The sequence below is a fragment of the Bombus flavifrons genome, chromosome 14, assembly GCF_040668555.2.
Source record: "Bombus flavifrons isolate JBK064 chromosome 14, iyBomFlav1_principal, whole genome shotgun sequence".
Classification (NCBI taxonomy): domain Eukaryota; kingdom Metazoa; phylum Arthropoda; class Insecta; order Hymenoptera; family Apidae; genus Bombus; species Bombus flavifrons.
In genome coordinates this window covers 1,308,456-1,327,393 of record NC_138455.1, presented here as the reverse complement: position 1 = coordinate 1,327,393, position 18,938 = coordinate 1,308,456, and the positions used below count along the sequence as shown (strand labels likewise).

The 18,938-nt window shown below is 34.0% G+C and overlaps 2 protein-coding genes across 4 annotated transcripts in view; one reads left to right on the top strand and one right to left on the bottom strand.

Annotated features, from left to right (window-relative positions):
• Bin1 (histone deacetylase complex subunit SAP18) overlaps positions 1 to 18,938 on the bottom strand; it is a 386,327-nt gene that overhangs the window by 177,281 nt on the left and 190,108 nt on the right. The gene's annotated exons all lie outside the window — the stretch shown is intronic.
• The window catches only part of nAChRa7 (nicotinic acetylcholine receptor alpha7 subunit), a 160,694-nt gene that overhangs the window by 115,901 nt on the left and 25,855 nt on the right, over positions 1 to 18,938 (top strand). For all 3 annotated transcript variants that reach the window (XM_069126860.1, XM_069126859.1, XM_069126858.1), the window contains one exon: positions 16,134 to 16,243. In XM_069126860.1, the coding sequence (XP_068982961.1) occupies positions 16,152 to 16,243 (92 nt within the window). In that variant the 5' untranslated portion in view covers positions 16,134 to 16,151. The remainder of the gene's footprint in view (positions 1 to 16,133; positions 16,244 to 18,938) is intronic.

The window sequence follows — 18,938 nt, the reverse complement described above, 5'->3', positions numbered from 1 at the left end:
ATTGTCGTTCGACGATTCAGAGATTAATATTTAAGATGATCTGGGACGTTGATAAATTGAACGAACGATTACAAATAGAACGATGATTTTGACATCATCGAACGTGAGCTGTTTTCGATAGATGGATTGAAACTGAATAGATGATTATAAATATCCAGGACACGCGTAGACTTAATTTTGGAGACTTCTGCGTTTATGGAACAGTAGAATTCTTATGCATATTCATATCGCAATTTAATTGTAACTCAATAATAGCAATAAAAAACAGGACCATATTGTGACGATTGGAAACAGAAACTGTTTTAATGTGAGATTCTATTTCGCTGGAATAATAATCCCTATATCTAACACATGAAACGTTGTTATCATTCATTAAGTATATTAGATAATATACCATTAATTTTAAAGCACAATGTAAATGATTACATGCAAGTAGATTAACGTAACATACAAGTTCTGACTTTTGTGGAAATTAATTCCACACGAAGTTAAACGACCTAGATTATTTCTTTCCTTTTTAAGAGCAATTTCCACTTTCAATCCGCGTATTACGCGTACTCTTTTTACTAAAAGAAACGCAAGCGTACATAAACAAGTGGAAAGTATTTGTTCGTCGCTTTTTAATCTTTTTCGTCTACCTTTGGATGTCAAGTGCACGTAGTATAAGAGAGAACCTAATGCACAGCTGCACTTGACTTGCAGCGCCTGATATCTTTTTGAATGTAAGTCACTGAGATATTCAACAACTCCGAGATAAGACTTCGAGATATTCAAGATATGTTTGACGTTTTCACATATCGAAACCACGTCCTACATATTTTCTGATAGCATTTCTATCAAATATATTTGTATTTCAGCAAAGAAGAATAGGACGATCGAATCCAAATGCTCTTCTGTCAGTATATAACTTCTGATTTATGCAATCATGTGAAAATAGTAGAGTACCTGATTTAATATATACCTTCCTTAACACTAAAGCTACCGACACTTCGTGTATACTTATCCCTACCGTGTGCGGTCTCAATGATCGGTGATTAAAGAAGTAATAGTTTTTATGATTTAACTTAGATAATGGTCAATTTATAACTATAAAATGATGAACCTTCATAAAATTTCGTCCAAATTTACTTTTGTTTAATTTCAATTATAGACTTAAATAGAATTACAATTTTATTTATATAGAGATATATCTTATTCAACTTTGTTGCATTTTTTTTACAAATTATCTTATTATCAAATGTACATTTACCGCATAAATATTTCCCGCATCTTAAACAAATTTTCGTAATTTTATAACCTTTACAATTTTTTACTTGACAAGTTTTTTGTCGTAATGAATCTGAACTTGTTGATAGTTTTATTGCATGGCTTTTTTTCCGCGATTCTTTATGTAAAAGTAATGTATACACTAGGTTTATAACAATTTTGTGAATTCTCTGTAAATTGGCCTCATACTGTAGATACCATTGCAAACTTATTGGTTCGTAAACGTTGGCTTCTTTCACTCTTCTTATCAAATCGTATAAACCTCATAATTTCAGCAATAATTTCAGCAGGTCTCCAAATTTTATTCCACGAATATGAAACATTTAAATTTTTTGCCTGATATATACCGCGGGCATATAGCAGAGCAATAAATGCATCTAGTTTTGTTGCATCTAGCTCCTTCTTAGTTCCCAATACTCTAAATACTTCTTCTTCCGTACATTTTATTATATAATCCCTTATACGGCGATTAATGATAAGATAAAATGCCGTCTTTACTTGTCCTTTCATTATATGCCGTTTAGCATATCCCTAAAAATATTATGAACTGATGTCCTGCCAGGTTTGGGACTTGCATCTATTTCTTTCCAAACTGTTCCATCGGGCCCAGTTTCACTCTCTGTTGTCAACGATAACACTGAACAGTCTTCCTCTATGTCCGCCATTTTTTTTTATAATTTTTTTTTAAATCTTGACATTTCTAGGGTAAATATTTATCACAGAATAATACCATGTACGGAATACAAATGTTATTGTCAAATTTGATACGCTTTATTTTTCCTTTTATAACAATTTTACACAAAACACTCTGAGATGCTTTCTGTCTGCGTTTTAGAAATAACAAATTTAGATGTCGACTAATCAACTTAGAAACCGAGATGTATTCTAGTCGAAAAGGCAATAGCAAGTAAAAATATGATCTGTGACGGCGATATTTATACGAAAATATTGATGAGTATTGACCATTCTCCACCAATGGTTACTCGAGGGTGGAGTTGGGACAGCTTTTCCCGTGTTTTGTAGCAATGAGCAATAACCCTAAAAAACTTCTCAACTTTTAAAATGTTTGTAACAATAGACTGTAAAAAATGCTAAATTTTGTGGCGGTTCCTTAGGATTATTCTGGACCTGAGTTGATATGTCTTGACTGCTGGTGGCTACCTTGTGTAACAGCGGGTGTAACAGCTGTTATTATTTGTTATTACTGATTTTGTTTGTCATCTGACCTTGAAGTAGCCTTTTCTTTGTACTGATTGCATTTATTTTAAGAATAACATATTTTGTCGGGCGGTCAAAATGATTGCTTACGGTAGGCAAGACAGAGTACAAATTTTTCTCAGAAAATAAGAGAGCAAACTAAAATTAATTACCGAAAAATATACTGTATGCATGTTTTAGGAAAAGTAAAAAATTATGAAGCGATATCATAAAGTTTAAATATGGTTAAATTTGTGTAGAAGTCGCGAGAGCGGTCAATTTTATCGCGCCGGTAGGTTTAGTATTAATATGAACATTGAAAGACTTGGAGAAATAATACAAAATAGTGAAATACAGACATGTGATCTAAACTATCTATTTTCCATTTAAATTATTACCCTTCAGAAACAAAAAATCAATATGTTGAAAAATTGGAAACCTTGATATAATCAATCAAAAACTTTCAATATTACAATTTGGATACGCAGATATTAATCAACAAGAAACAATTTTCGTAGACGATATTAATGAAATCAATTTCCTTTGAGGTAAACACAAATGAATTACCACTTTAAAACAACAATACTAGTTCAATTTTGCAAATAAAAATATGATATGAAGGGACTTGACGAAAGTGCGGGTAATGTGAAAACGTGAAGTACAATATTATGCACTTCGTCTTCAAATCCTGCTAATTCTCCGTGAATCTATATCAACCACTGTTACGTCGCATTTGCATAGTTTTCATTGAGATCATAGGATAGGGAATGCAAAGGTACGTACCATATTCCCGAGTTCTCACCACATTGGCACGCGAGAAATACGTATTAAGCGAACATGTACCAAGTGTCCCGTAATTTGCATATGTGCAAGGGATTCCATGTTAGCTGGTCGTACATTGATTAGTTATAAAGACTCGAATGCATTTACAGTACACCCACAATGTCGTATTTATACCGTAATTACAATGTTAGACGACTAGGGTACCGACAGAATAATTGTTGATATACAATATGTACGCGAAAACAACTTTTTAATAAAACAATCATCCAGAATTTGTTACACTGTTTTTACGTTTGACGTCAAAGGAACGTTTAAGTTCCTTTCCCTGAGATTCCCATCGCAATCAATCATATACAGGGGACAGATTAAGCGAAAAAATCTCGCTGACAAAAAGGACTTTCCGATAACCCCGATATTAGGGAGAAAAGAAACATCGTGTGTCTAATGTGGTAATTTTATCGATATCTAGAAATTGCCTATAGAAGCAGATTCCAAATCATTCAGATCCTTGCAGGTAAAAAAGAAGTATGATTTATAAGAAATAGAAAATATGGACATAACCTACATAAATCTCAGTTCGTACTAAAACACGCATATAAATCTCTTGCCTTGGTAGCTTCGAAATTCATAGACAAATGATATGAATAATATAATAACTCACCAAAATAATGTTCACTAATTGATCGAATGTATCATCAGGTTTTCAGGTCAGCTGCTGTCGCGTTCATCTTTCATGTTTCTTTCTTCTTTCTTACAATTATTATTCGCGAAATAAACGCAAGTACATACATACAATCGGCCACGAAAAGATTCGGACACTGTACAATTTTAATCTGTAAACTCCATATTTTCAGTAAATGTACGAGGACCAACAAGAATATATTGCATTAGGTTACATTACACTATACGTATATATATCAATAGAAAAAAACTTTTGAGTTATTATTGTTTGTGATTGTATATATAAGCACTTTACCACAATATTGACTTTAACTGATCTGTGAAATAAATTTCGAACGTATCAAAATCTCATTCGATACGAAGCATCGGTTTACGTCGTCACACAATGAAAACGAGGTTAAGAAAAACCGCCTAATCGAGTGTATCGCCGGCATTTGTTGATAAGCGAACGTCAACACGACATGACGTTGCTTCTCGTAATTAATAAGGCGAATATTTACGTTCTCGGAATTCTTGGTTATTTGACCTTCGAGTACTACTTTTTTCTTTATTTTTACCGATTCTTTCATGTAGCACATCTTACCACTACTATGACGCGAAGCGGGAAACGACATTGCATGCATTGCATGCATGGCATTTAGACAACACTAATTGTACCAATTATAATATTTAAATTACTTATTAAGTACAAGTAACTATTATTGCTTATAAATTTATTTTCAGATTTTTTGATTTTTTAAATGAATTATATGTATAATTTTATTGAATAATATGTAATTAGTTAATTCGATTTGCATATGTAAATATGTTGGTTTGACTTCTGAGGCAAAATTAGTTGATTGCAGCCTAGCAAGCTAAATGCTAGTTACAAACCGAGCTTCAGCATATGTTGTAATTGCTTATTAATTTTAATCTTGTTACTGTGTCGACAGTTATTATAATATAATACAGTGCACATATATAATAATATACAGTGCAAAGGAATCAATCATCAGGAGCTTCACTGAGCAGATATAAAGCGATAAGATGTATTAAATTGAAAAATGATCATCTATGTATTTCACATAGGTTAGTGTATTTTATAATTTCTTGTATATTTAAGTCAATATCTAAGTGAAACGTACTCGACAAAATTTCGCTTATTCTTGTATCTTTTAAATAAGATTTCAAAAATAGGATTTCTATTTTATTACTCTTATCTTTATTAGAATTTAGAGAATGTTATATTTGAATTACTTTCCTATTCTTAAATATGACATATAAAATTCGTAAATTTATGTTAATTGCTAATAAGTACTATTTTATTTATACTCAAATAGCGAATGAATTTCTGAAACAATTTTTCAAACTTGCTCAAATCCTACAATACAGAAAGGTGTTTCCTTGTACATAGAGAAAGCTTCACGGTGTTCCATTACTGCTGTCCAGATTCTAAATCACTTCAAACAAAAACAATATATATGAAGCTTAGAAGATTTCCAGGAACGTGCAAAGCGTAAAAATTGCGACGAGTATATAATAAATGGACATAAATCTTGCCAACAGAAAACGTATATGCACAAACACGTTGTATCTTACTAAGACATTTACTACACGTCCATTAAATCCAATATATTACACAATACTCATACATAGAGCAAATATTTATATATTCAATTAAGGTTTGCATCGCAGTCATTTAATCGTTACACAAAATTTCGGTATTTTTAACAGTAAAAAATGTGACGAGATATAAAAGGTTTCGATGCAATTATTCCAACCAGTCGAGTGCAGTTACTTAAACGAGCAAAAACACTTGTAGACGATGTACTAAGATGCATGTAATTCAATTAACCATCAAGGATGCACTATGGCCCAATTGATATCGAATTTATCAGCTCTTGAGTTTGAGAAGCTCGTCTTGTAATTTCCATCCTAATTGGAATTTTAATACTACATCAGATTCATCAAATTTGATTGGGGGAATTGATTATCGAATTCGGCAGGTCCGTTTCATTATATTAGAGATATATCGTCCTTCTCTTGATTTAACGCGATTTCTAAGAGTTACGGCTAATGAAATTTGTCAATCGTCATATTGTAATTTCATAAAGGAAACAAAATTATATTTTCATATGTTTTATCATTACTTTTTTCGATTTGTATTTAGAATTCTTCCTTTTTATAATTTATTAGCTTGTTTTATGTACATTCCGTACGTTTCTGCACTTTTACGATACCCATAAATGCATAAACATCTGAAGTCTAGTCACGATATGTCAGAGAAAATGGGTTCTCCGATCTTCAGTTTAAATAGAACAAGCAGCATTTTTCTCGGCACGAAACGCTTCACCTTCTTTAGTTCTCATGTTGTCAATAATAGAAAAATGTTTTCTGATCAAATTAGTTTCACGAGGTAGGTACTAGCCTACTTTAGCGAATTCAGAATTCAGAAGCGCTTCACAGCGATCGGGACATCAACGAAGTAGTTCCGAGGCAAGGCTGAAGTGCATTCGCCTAACACAGTCGTAGCGGGACGTACATAGTTACGTGAAAATCCACGATTGCAGAAATGAACTTCTCGGTAGGGTGTAACTTCTTGGCCTCCACTAGAAAAGAGTGGAGCACGACTCGAGTAGGCGGAGTACTCGCGTGTCTGTGAGCTTTAACGGCTCTATGATATTATGAGCGAAGTCAGCGCTAGGTGCACTCTCTTTCCCTCTTTACTATCTCACTATGCGTCCCTCGCTTCGCTTCACCTTTCTGTTAGCCTTCATCGCGTCCCTATTTCCGTTTCTCACCCCAGTTTTGTGCGTTCACCTAAGAGAGATGAGTAGGAAAGATGGACCGAGGGATTGGAGAGAGGAAAAAGAAGTTCTGCTACTCAACCTGCCTCGTACAGTGTCCCCTATAACGACGAAAACAAGTTTTCCTTCTTTCTTTCCTTTCTTCTTCCTTGTTTTCATAAAAGAATAATCCGCTAGGCTTAGCCCGTGTAAGAAATTTTCCAACAGAATGTGCGGTAAATGATATTCAGTTTTATACAAAACCCTACCGTTTTATCATCGCTTTAGAGATGTAATTCATTAAGAAATTTTCGGCATTCATTGTTTACGCTTCTTAAATTTTTATTTAAGCTCGTGTTACGCCGGATTGAAGCTGGTTATCGATTTTTCATTCCTAATATCCGGTCGTATTGGATACTTGTATTTTAAAATACTTAATTGTTGTCAACCTTCTATTTTTAAAGGTGTGACGAATCGAAGATGATTTTCAATTAGTTCATTTCATTTGTATACTATGCACACAGCGAATGTGCAATTGCTGCTGCCAACTAACAGCTATCAATGACAGGACGAGATGAGTCAGAAGCACCACAGGCAGCTAGAATCCTCGTTTGATTAGGTTCGTTAATATGCCTGCCACTGTCAATTGAGACGGACTGATATTCCCTAGTAACCCCCGTTGAGGGCACCTTATCGGGCTGATATGTTATTGGCGTGGATCAGCGTGTATTCACTTTATATATTGCATACATATTTAATAAAAAACTATTGTCATTCAGATGTTACCCTTGTAATTGGTATCTTTAGAAACTGCAAAAATTTGAGAAGCTTATTAGAGAAGCTGTTTTAAAATACACGATGAAAATTTATTTTATTACTTTATTCGTGAATGATAAGAAACACTTCTCAAAAATCTCAGTATAATCTTCTGCCATGTGTAACATTAATAAATGCGGTTAATATAAGGTCAAGATCATTGGTGCATCGTTGCTATGTAGTGTGAGTGATTTTCTTGATTTAAAGGGATCCATTTTTAAAAGGATTATCTGTAAATGGAGATCAAAGATAAGTTCCAGAAAGTTTCATCCTTAAAATTTCGTTTAAATGAAAGTTAAATTAAACCCAATTGCATTACTGGGAAGCATAGTCTTTCATTGATCAAGATTTCGGACACGATTATCTGCAATTTTCTCATACGATTATTCTTATGATTTTTTCTTCTTTCACAGTTGCTTCTATGGTAATTTTAATTATAAATCTCAATCATTATTATAGTTTCTTTTAATTTTAATAGAATTGTAATACGGTACGTGAATCTTGCACCTTTTTTTATTTTTTATTTCTTCTTTCTATTTTTAGGATTCCTCCTTTTTATATTCAATTGATACATCTTATTACTCCTGGGAGGATACTATTAAGCAAAAACTCATTTAACTCTTATGAAAAGCGTGTATATTGAAAAAGCTTTTAAGAAAATCAAATTCAAAGTCAGCCGTGTTATAAAATGATACTTTTTATCTATATAATAACGTATTAACAATATTACCTTATAAACAAATTAAAATATTAAATTTTTATCCAACCGGGAATAAGTCGAAAATTTTATTAGAAAATCAGAAAAACGCAAAGATTCATGAGTTAGGTACATACGCGAAATACCAAGCATACTAATATTACTGATATTTATTCAGAGAGAAGCATGTTTCCTGCAAACGGTTTGGCATCCGCAGAGAAGCGAGCAAATATTCCTTATACATATAGGGTGGCACTTGGGGTAAATTCAGGTCATACAAGCAATCGAGAGTGTATTAACTAGCTCTCAACGAGAATTGAGTTACGCCATGAGTTCGTGGTCCCTGATCAAAAGCCAGTGATGTATTGTAAACGGAAGGTGCAAAATTTCACCCTATTTGCCGTAAATTCACGCAATTCGGCTCCTCTGTGACCAGTCGTTTCTAAAAATTTCATGCTCTCTGCCACGAAATTTGCAATCCTATCTGACAACTTACCCTAAAATTTTCTCGATTTTCCAATGTCTCCGGCTTTCTGCTCGAAGGTAAACCAACTATATCTGTATAAATTTTACAAAATTTCAATAATTAACGTGTAGTATTTATTACTTCACCTCCATATTTCCTTTTTTATGTGGACAACCTTCTCACCGTTGAAAATTTATTCCTCCAAAATTCAATCGTATCGTAATTACGCTAAATGCAAGAAACGATCGAGTCATTATTTCAATTGACGTCCATTTTGCATGTCCGATATTAGTTTATCGCTTAACAATCTTCGATGTTCTACCGCAAGGCGTAATACCGGAAGGACGCTCAATGAATTGTGTTTGATTCAAGAAAATTCCCCAGGTATTCGTCAAGGTACGAAACCGTGAAAGATTGTAAACTTGGGGTGCGAAATAACCCATCTCTACGTGCCAAGCTCAATTTCACTTTGACGTGCCTTACATTCGTCCCAAGTTGCTCAGCGGTTTTACGAATCGCTATTTTTCTTTTCCTTTTTCTCTTTATGTACCACACATGCACAAACATGTTAGAAATTGTACAGGTTGCTAACATATAGATGGGAATACACCATACAAATTAAAAGTATTCTTACGCATGTTTTTGTATATCCACTAACAATAAGTTTGTAATACCTGCTAAAAGATAGATCAAATTTACATGAAAGCAAGAATTAGAAGTAAAAATTTCATACTCTCTAGATTTTAAAAGTAGATAATTAGATACACGAGTGGTATGTTTGCCCTGGTACATATGTCGAAAACATGATTGTTTTAGTCGTGGAATTCCTTCAGCTCTTCTTCTCTTTCATGCTCCTTACCTGAGTTCGTAAATACGTTGACTCGTTTACATCAAGTTCTAATCTAGCGCCGTTCGCAACTTCTGTATATCGATTTTGGCACAATGAAATTAAGAAATACGCGGTCGAAAATTGCTTGAAAAATTTATTTGGCAAACTAAATTAATTCTTTAAGACACGAAAACGTAAAATTAGGAATAAAATAAGTTTCATTAATCATATTTTTTGGTATTAAAATTAAATGAATATATTTATCAAAACAGCGAAGTAGAATTGCTGCGAAAACAAAATTATACTAAGAAACTAAAAACACGGATTGCGTTGAACGTGAAAAGAATGTAACTTTGTATTTTTAAATGTTATTATGTAGAATTATTCACTGTTTTAATATGGAATTAGATTCGCTACGGGTTACATAAAATTTTACAGTAGTATGGAAACTTAAACATAAAATATTTCATTCCAAAGATATGTATATACAAGAATATTGCTTGCTACGTATAAAAGTAATAAAACGAAATAAAGTTTTACTATATAAATGATGAAATCCTAAAAAGTATGTTGCCATTAGTAGAACAGAATAAGCCAGCTGAAAAATACACGCGTTTCAAAGCATGATGTTAAACAATGATACGTGATTATCAACGGGATATGAATCTTCAAAGAGTACTACCATACATATTAAACGTTACATCGTTACAGAGATGGAAACATACTTTGTTACTGCGAAGTAACAAAGTAAGTAATAAAATAAAAGAAAGAAGTACAGAAGTAAAGTTATTGCTCAATAAATACGTAGCTATTATTTGAAGATCTTTATTCGGGAGTATTTTACAATCTGGTGATATAAATTTCTCAGCAAATGTATGTATAACTGAAACGCGATCGAACTGTTGTTTACCCATGCCTAGCTTTATCTCTTATCTTTTGGTCTTTTTCATCTCATCGAGACGGTTACGTAGCTTCATCGACTTGTTCTCGAGATAACAATGAATAGATTTTTCAGCTCGTGGCGGTTTAATTAAGCTTCAATTAAAAAACGACTGAATCACGCGTCCCTTGTTTGCATTAATAAAATAGAGTTCGATGCTTTTCAGTTACGATGGATTTCATTTTGGGGAAAAACAAAATTATGTATTAGCCGTTACATCTTCGATACTACACGATCAATGGTGTGTATGCATCAGCTTGTAAAGCACAATTAAACCGATAGGGGATGCATATGTACATTATCAAGAACCGATGATTAAACGATCGTTTTCATGAACAATTATACATATCGAAACGGGTGTATAACATAGATGTGTCGTATTTAACATGTTCCAGAAATTGGGAAATATTAATCAGCTCATTAAGAATCACTTTATTCGTTAGATAATCTTTTATTTCTGTTTCATATACGGGTAATGATAACAGTGATAAAGGATAGAAACGTTTACAATGAGACAACGAGCATTCATAATGGCTTTAAAATGTCGGTATCTTGAACAAAGGCACATTCTTTTTCCTTCGATGATCTCTTTCGATCTACCTATGGTATCTTTTTTTCCATCTTCGTTACTACCCTCGATTCAATCCCATGTGCCTTATGATGGACTTGGTGGCATGGTTTAATTAGGTCACTTATCCGAGGAAAGTGAAGTATGTCTGTGAAACCGATGATATGTATTTCCAGGGCAAGTATTTTCAGAGTAAAATAATCAATTTACTTAAAATTATCACCCGACAATTATTTTTATGGAATATTACAAATTATAAGTTTGAATAAATTTATATGGTCGTTGTTGACGTAGTCTTTGCGCCATGGAATCAGAATACATAGATTTCATAAATTTTATAGAAGAAATCCAATCAGAAGCGAAGAAAGGTCTGAAGTATCTTAACGACTTTATATTCCAACATAATCTTCTCATCATCTGTTCAGCCGCTCTCTGCTCTTCGCGTTTGGACGAACTTTGGGAAACGCTCTAATTACGTCCTTCAGCGAAGAGAATGGAGACTTAAAATTAGTTGCGAAACCAGCGATCCGGTTTCCTTCTGAAGAGATTGCGCAACGAAATTGTCAGGACATTTTATCTTCATTTAATATCCTCAGATGTTGTGAATTATGGTTTTAACATCCCGCAGTACTTAAAGTAAGAGAAGCAACAAAAATAAAAAAAAGAAAAGTGGAGAGAGGGGACAAAAAAAAAGAAATCTTAAAAACTATTTAAAAGACGGTAAAACGAAATTCGGAATGTTTCAGAGATTTTTTTTTTTTTACATCAGCAAGAAATAGACCGTATCGTTAAACAGTTAATGCTTTCGAAGGTAATTCAGAAAAGGTAGTATAAAGAGTTCTCCGTGGAAAATGCAAAAGAATCTTGCCCGCAGCACTTCAAATGAACTTCTTGGATAGTTTGAAACTGCTGCCCCAATTCCAAGGGTGAATCCGAATAATCAGCCTCGCGAGTTTATACGCGAAACGCTCCATCAAACGTTCAAATCTTAAAGCTAGCAAAGGTTTTAAGCGGTTTCTGCCTTCGATTTGCTATTCGCTCAATGTATTCGTTAATATCGTTTAACGTTTCTCATCATAGAAGATCGAAAGAGCCATTAGTAGTCGGTTCGACTTCTGTAGCCTGCACGTGCAACCGCTAAGAGTCTAAGTCAAATTTTGGTCAGAGTTTTCGATCGACGAGTTTGGAAAACAACCAGCGTGCACAAGCTACTAATCGGCCAGAAGTTAAATCAAGCGAAAATATAGTACAGCTAGTTAGTTACAGTTCGTTGAATAGTTCAACTTTTATTGGTGCTAGGAACGGCGGCGGGCTTTAAGATTGCGAATTCGAAGGAATTGCAGAAAGAGCACAACGTTACACAAATTAGAAGGAAGGAGCGCTTAATGTCCCGTGAATTTTAACTATGTACGACTCTTCTGGCGACTCGAAGATTTTCGCCGAATTTTTAGCACAATTTATCTGCTGGTGCATGTCACACGAGCGGTTGTTATTATTAATAGCCGTAGTATATTAGCATTAATACATTCTGTAAGCTTCCTGGGTGCGATATTTTATCAAGTATTCATTATTCAATGATACATGCTTCGAAGAAAGACCTGTCCTGGAGGTAGAAAATCCATTGCCTTTTGTTCAGCGAACTTGCCTTTTACATACTTTTCCATAAGTAATAACTTTGACGTATTTCTAATAAAAGAAAATCGCAGTTTCAAGAATAAGATAGCCGTGTTTTAGTAGCAGCAAATGCATTAACGTGCAGTCTTCTTGACCTATTGTACAAACTTTTCAGGAAAGAAGCCAAAAGCAAAACGGAAGACAAAGCGGTATGCCGATGTGACGTCGTAGATCAGGTCCTCTGACAAATCTGTTGATCGCATTCGCGTACCAACGGGACAGCGATCGGAATAGCCCGGATTCGAAGGAGCGATAATTGAAATTGTCAAGATTCCCCGCTCGACAAATTTAGCGCGGACGTGCCGTTGAATCCTCTGTAAGATTTTCGTGTAATGTCAACAACGGAATCTGTGTCGCGACCGAGAAAAAGGAAGAAGGCGAGATGAAAATCCGAAGGTGGAATTTACGATTCGTCCTTAGAAGTCAAAGGTCTTTCGACGATTTCCATTCTTTGACGCTTTGGTCAAATTACGATTACATTAAATAGAATCTTACGGGTGCCGTTAACTTGCTTTTTCGCTCATTCTATGGCGAATTCGGTACATTCGATCAAAATCGGTCAAGCGTTTTAATTAGGTTACCAGCTCGGAGACCGATTGACAGTGAAACGAATATAAAACAGTAGAAAACAGTCGTGATGCGATTTGAATCCAAGAGACGACTCAGTTTTATGTTTATTGATATTGCAAGGGCGGGAATCGTGCTGCACTTCCGAAAGAGGGAAAATTGGGGCAAATTGGGAAATTATTCTTCGAGAGAATTGGACATGGAAATCATTAAACTCGGCATTTGCGTGTGCGTCGCCGCATTTATATCGCTTAATTCGTGGCACGTGCATTTTGAATTTTCCCTCCTTTTCTTATCTTCGCTATGGAATTTACATACGGAATTGTCTGCAAATATTAGTGATATGTGGACCAATGAAATGGTACTTTATGGGACGTTGTAAGAAGAATGTATGGTATCCTTCGCCAAGAGACGAAACTTTATATGATAATACAATGTTTGATATAACATGTATTGTGTTTTCCTCGCTTGAAATTTGTCCATGAAGGAATGATTTATTTAATGTATCCATCTTGGCATGCTTTTCTTTTATATATATGTTGAGTTGCAACATACAAAGGATTTCTTTTCTTCCATTGAAATACATATGTATTGTGTACGAAATAAATATTTTTTGATACGAGGTGGGTAAAAAATTTGAGGCATTCAAATGGATATTTAATATAAGATTCCAATCTTATAAATAGTTATAACAATCTGAGTTTTTGATACACAGCAAAATCACGAAATTTGTACAAATGAGCTGGGTTGAAATCGATGTGAATCGAAATAAGTTGAATTTGGAGAGATTAATTAGTTTGTCGAAGGAAATTTCAGTTGGCGAGATTAATTGCTTAACTTTAAAACTAGAAAAATGTTCGGACTAGGTCGCTGGAGAATAGGTAGATTTCTCACTTAGCGTTGAGTGAATCGGGGAATCAAGAATCATTTTAGCGAAACTCTTTCCAGTTTTTGTTTCACGATCTTTTATTCGATTACCTCTTCTATTCCGATTGTCTTAGAATACTGATGCTCTTAGAAAATGTATTTTCGCTGTATGCCAACCATGCGACGAGATTGCCAGCATTCGTTTCTTTTCAAAGGAACGAGTCTCTTCAGTTTTCTCACGAATAGCGAATATAGTGCTTTGTAATATCTGCCGTAAGTAAAGGATCCTTTCTAAGAGAAAGCGATATTGACTCTCAATATTGCCTTGTAAACTGAATGAGACGTGGAAATATTATTAGGAGAGATATTGTACGGCGAGGATAGTATTATCTGTTAAACGTATAATGAATTTTTGACGTCATATGTATATATTTTTTATAAGCTGCTTTTATTTCAGATCTAAATATTATTCGATCATTTGAACGATACAATTTTTACGCGAATCATCTTGTACTTCATTATTGCCATATTTGATTACTTCCCTTCCTTCGTATCAAGTAGAAACCTCAAAATCTGAGCGCAAAAGGAAATTTTATGCTGGACTGGTGAGTTGTGAACCAGTTTCATTATAACAAACAAGAGGCTGACTCTGTATGTCAAGCTTCCACATCCGTGCGTAGAAATGGATATATAATAAACGGCCTATGCGTGCCACGTAAACCATCGGACACAGTAGCCATTATTAATTATCCGCCAGTGTACTCCATCAGTGGCTAATCAATCGGGAGTTGGTGACTAATGGGTGTGAATCTAATGGCCTACACGAAACAGATCGAGCATTCCTGTGGACAAGTATTCGATGAGTGACGACTCCACTTACCGTTAGAATTCATCCATTCGTTCCTTGCTCCATGTTCATTATATTAACGACGATATCTCTTTTCGCTTTAATACCCACAATGGTCGAAAAACTGAAATCATTTCACGTTTGATTTTTTCGTTTAATTATACGCGATTTGGAATATTTAATTATTCGCGAAAAATACGTATCTATAAATGACAAAGAATGGTTCAATTTGAAATACATATAACCATTTATCATTATTAATCGGAATAAACATTTTAGAAGGGAAAGGGATGTTCATTTTGTTTAACGGAATGGTATTTTATTAGATTAGTATGTTTTATAAAAATTATAAATCAGCCTATACTATTCCGAATAATGGTAGATTATGAAAGAAAATTGACAAATAATAGAATCTAAAATACATGAAGGCGTCAGTGTGCAGATATATATATACTATTACTAAAATATCATAATGTATGGAAAAGTATATTGCTAGCCCTATCGATTAGTTCTTTGCATCTTTACTTGTCTTGGCCAAGGAAAGCTGGAAATAGCAAAATGAAGAATCCCGCCAAAAGTTTGCAATTTGCCAAATCGCCTCGTATTTTCCGCAAAGTTGCGCTAACTCTGAGCGAAAGTCTAGAAAATTTCCACGAAAACTTTACCGTGAAAGATATTAGCACCGTAGAATTGACAGTGCATGGTCTATGCGAAGAGAGCAAGTTACTAAACTGTTAAACAAAGTTACGAATAGTAGGCATCTGCATTTTTAAAATGCATTTTACGTAACATTCCGGCGTTTTTTCATTTTTCCTTTAATATTACAAAAAAAATCTGAAATGCAATAAAGTACCGAACTTTTTTTTCGTGTGAAGTTTAACAAAGTAATAATTTGATAATAACTTAAGGAGAAGAAACAAATTTCACTGCGATACATTTTACGTGTAAATTAATTTCGTACCTTTTTGAACCAAATTGAAAAGTGAATGAATCTAAAAGTAAAAATTAATTTAGTAAAAATATTGAGGTATACGTATATCCTACTTATAGGATCAATAATGTAGACTAATGATTAAGTGAAGGGTCGAATAGTAGATTGTACGAAATCAGTGGTTCGACTTGATTGAAAATTTTCAAGGGATGTTTTAAAATAAAATTTTTCAATTACAGGAATGGAACGATGTGAACATGAGATGGAATACGTCGGATTACGGGGGAGTGAGAGACCTTAGGATTCCACCACATAGACTTTGGAAGCCTGACGTTCTCATGTATAACAGGTAATTTAACGCTGCCTTCATCTGTTTAATATTCATGGAACAATCTACTTTATATCGTGCATGCTCATAACTAACAATAGTTTGGATAATTCCTTTCGCGGACCTTACGCAAGTTTTTCTTATTTCTATGTTAAAATATACAAACATGATATACGCATATTCATGAAACGATTATAATAAAATAGTGCTGTATTCATTGGTTTTTCAATAAACCAATAAATTGGTTTCACGAATGAGCGAAGTGAATAAAATAAAAGAAATATTATTTCCGGTCACCTCAATTCAACGAAATAAGAATTCTGTTTTGTCATTCAATTTTCATCATGTCTGAGATTGACATAAAAAGTGTTCTACTTGAATAATTTTCTATACAATAACTAATGAAATAGAATCTTTGGCAGATCCTTCTTAGATAATGATCGTTATTATTTACAAGAGCTTTGCTTTTAAACAAAAACAAAAATGCATAATATATATTGTTAAGATTTGTTAAAAAATAAACCAGTCACGAAGCCATTAGACGAGATAAGCTGAATACTCGTGTAGAATTCCAGACAAGTAGGTTTTCTAAAACAATGTCGTTCCCCTCGCGAAATGTTATTGCCAGTCTTTGTGCTCGCAATTTCTAGCCGTCTACCAAAAATTTTAGTAAACTCGATAAAAATGACTCAACAATTCCTGTATGTCAATTCTCTTTCACTTGACCCAGAAACGACTACATACTTGTAGTTCGAATACGTTAGTATTATATAATATTATAGTATATTAATATTAATAGTAATATTAATAGTAATATTATATTATAATACGTTAGTATTATATAATAGTATATGTAAACTGGAAATATTGATTATGTATCATAAGCATGTTTTCGTAATTGATCTTATGTAGCATCAATATAGAATTACGATAGGATTCTGTAATGTGTCAATAGATTAACTAATCGATCGGTTTGCCCGGTTGTTAATCCAACGTCCAATATACATGACAAAATTGAAAAAGCTTCGTTGCAAATAAATCGTCTTCTTAAGGTCGGTTACAGGATTAACTTTTTTAAGTATAGCACGATAACGAAGTGATATGGTCCCTGGGTTGAAACATTAATTTTGACGTTGAAATATTATTTGATGTCTCATTTGATAAACGATCGTGACAGATATTGGATTGTTCGGAAAGTTCATAGCGTTCTTGTTCATTGAGATATTCTGTTGTGTATTTAATGATATTGAAAGAGGATTGTTTGTTATAATCTTCTGTCAGATGCTGAGTTCAAATAGATATTAGTCTTATTGCTAGATATTAAATACATACGGTCGTTGAGAAAAACAACCTGGAATTATTCTATAAAGGTTTCAATGAAATTTTTCAATTTAACAACATTAGTGAACACAAATTAATGATCAGCAGCAACCTATGTTATGATTACCTTCAGGACATTCCATTACTAACTGACCATAGTAACATGGTAATAATTGTTAATCGCCTTCATTACTACGAATGCAGCTTTAATTGCATCGATGTGGACATTCCACTATTTTCTGTGCATTATTTAACGCGCTACCACATGTTTACGAGCTCCCAACACATAATTACGTTTCTACGCCAGAACCGATATTAAACGGGTATCTACATAATATCGCGCCAGGTCAGTTTCATTTTTAGAGGGCGTTGTCGATATCGTCGATCTATTAAATGTTCCGCAAAACCTATGAAATTCAGTATACGGCATCGCTTTAATTGATCACGCGTAAGGAACCTATTCTATCTAATTGCAGAAAATTTTTACTTTACTCCGTTGAAGAATCTCTCGAAAAAGCGTTACATACTGCCTGTAATCTTGGAGAAAACAAGAACCTGGTAAAGTCCTATTCACTTTTTAATATCCCTCAAAGATGCCCTTTTAGATAATTCTGAATTTTTGAACTCTTCACCCAATTAACGGCGACAATTTTTATGATACCAGAAAAAGGTTACAGATGTTTTTAAAGTTATTTACGCAGTAGTCGTAAATTTTCCATTAATTTACAACGAAAACTATAACGACAGAATAGAAACTAGTGAATAATTACAAATTTTCAAGCGATAATGAAATTTATCGAAAGCAGAGGAACATTTATCGTTAATGCTATGTTTTTTCATGAATTTGAACCAGCTTTTACACCGGAACCAAGCTAATTAATATATTACGTATTTACAATAGTTGTAACGTGCATTTCAACGCGACAAAGTTTATTTGGAAAATCGTGCGAATTTCTCACTTGCCGGTGTCGTTTACCGCGCAAGACTATTAATTTCAGAGCGATATTTAACAATACATTTCGAGCGGAATGGGTGGTGGTAGACGCCATACATTTAAAGTGAATGGTTGCTGGCCAACTTCCGCTGGTACAATTGGCCTCAAACGCAGAGACCAATATTAATCTTGGTGCGCGTGTAATTCCAATGCCAATCGTGAGGTCATTCTCGAAGATGATGCACGGTTGAATCGCGTTGAGGATCGATCAATTAGCCGCTTTGTCGCTTCGTCACGTCGCGTTTCTCGTGTGTTCCACTTTTCACCCAACCAACAACTAAACTAGACGTTCTCGTTTATTACGTTGTACTTGTGTGCGCGACGCTGAATCCGGAATAAGATATATTAGAAGAAACTGGTTGAGCGAGGGAAATGGGATGAAATGTTCTCTCTTATAGTTTT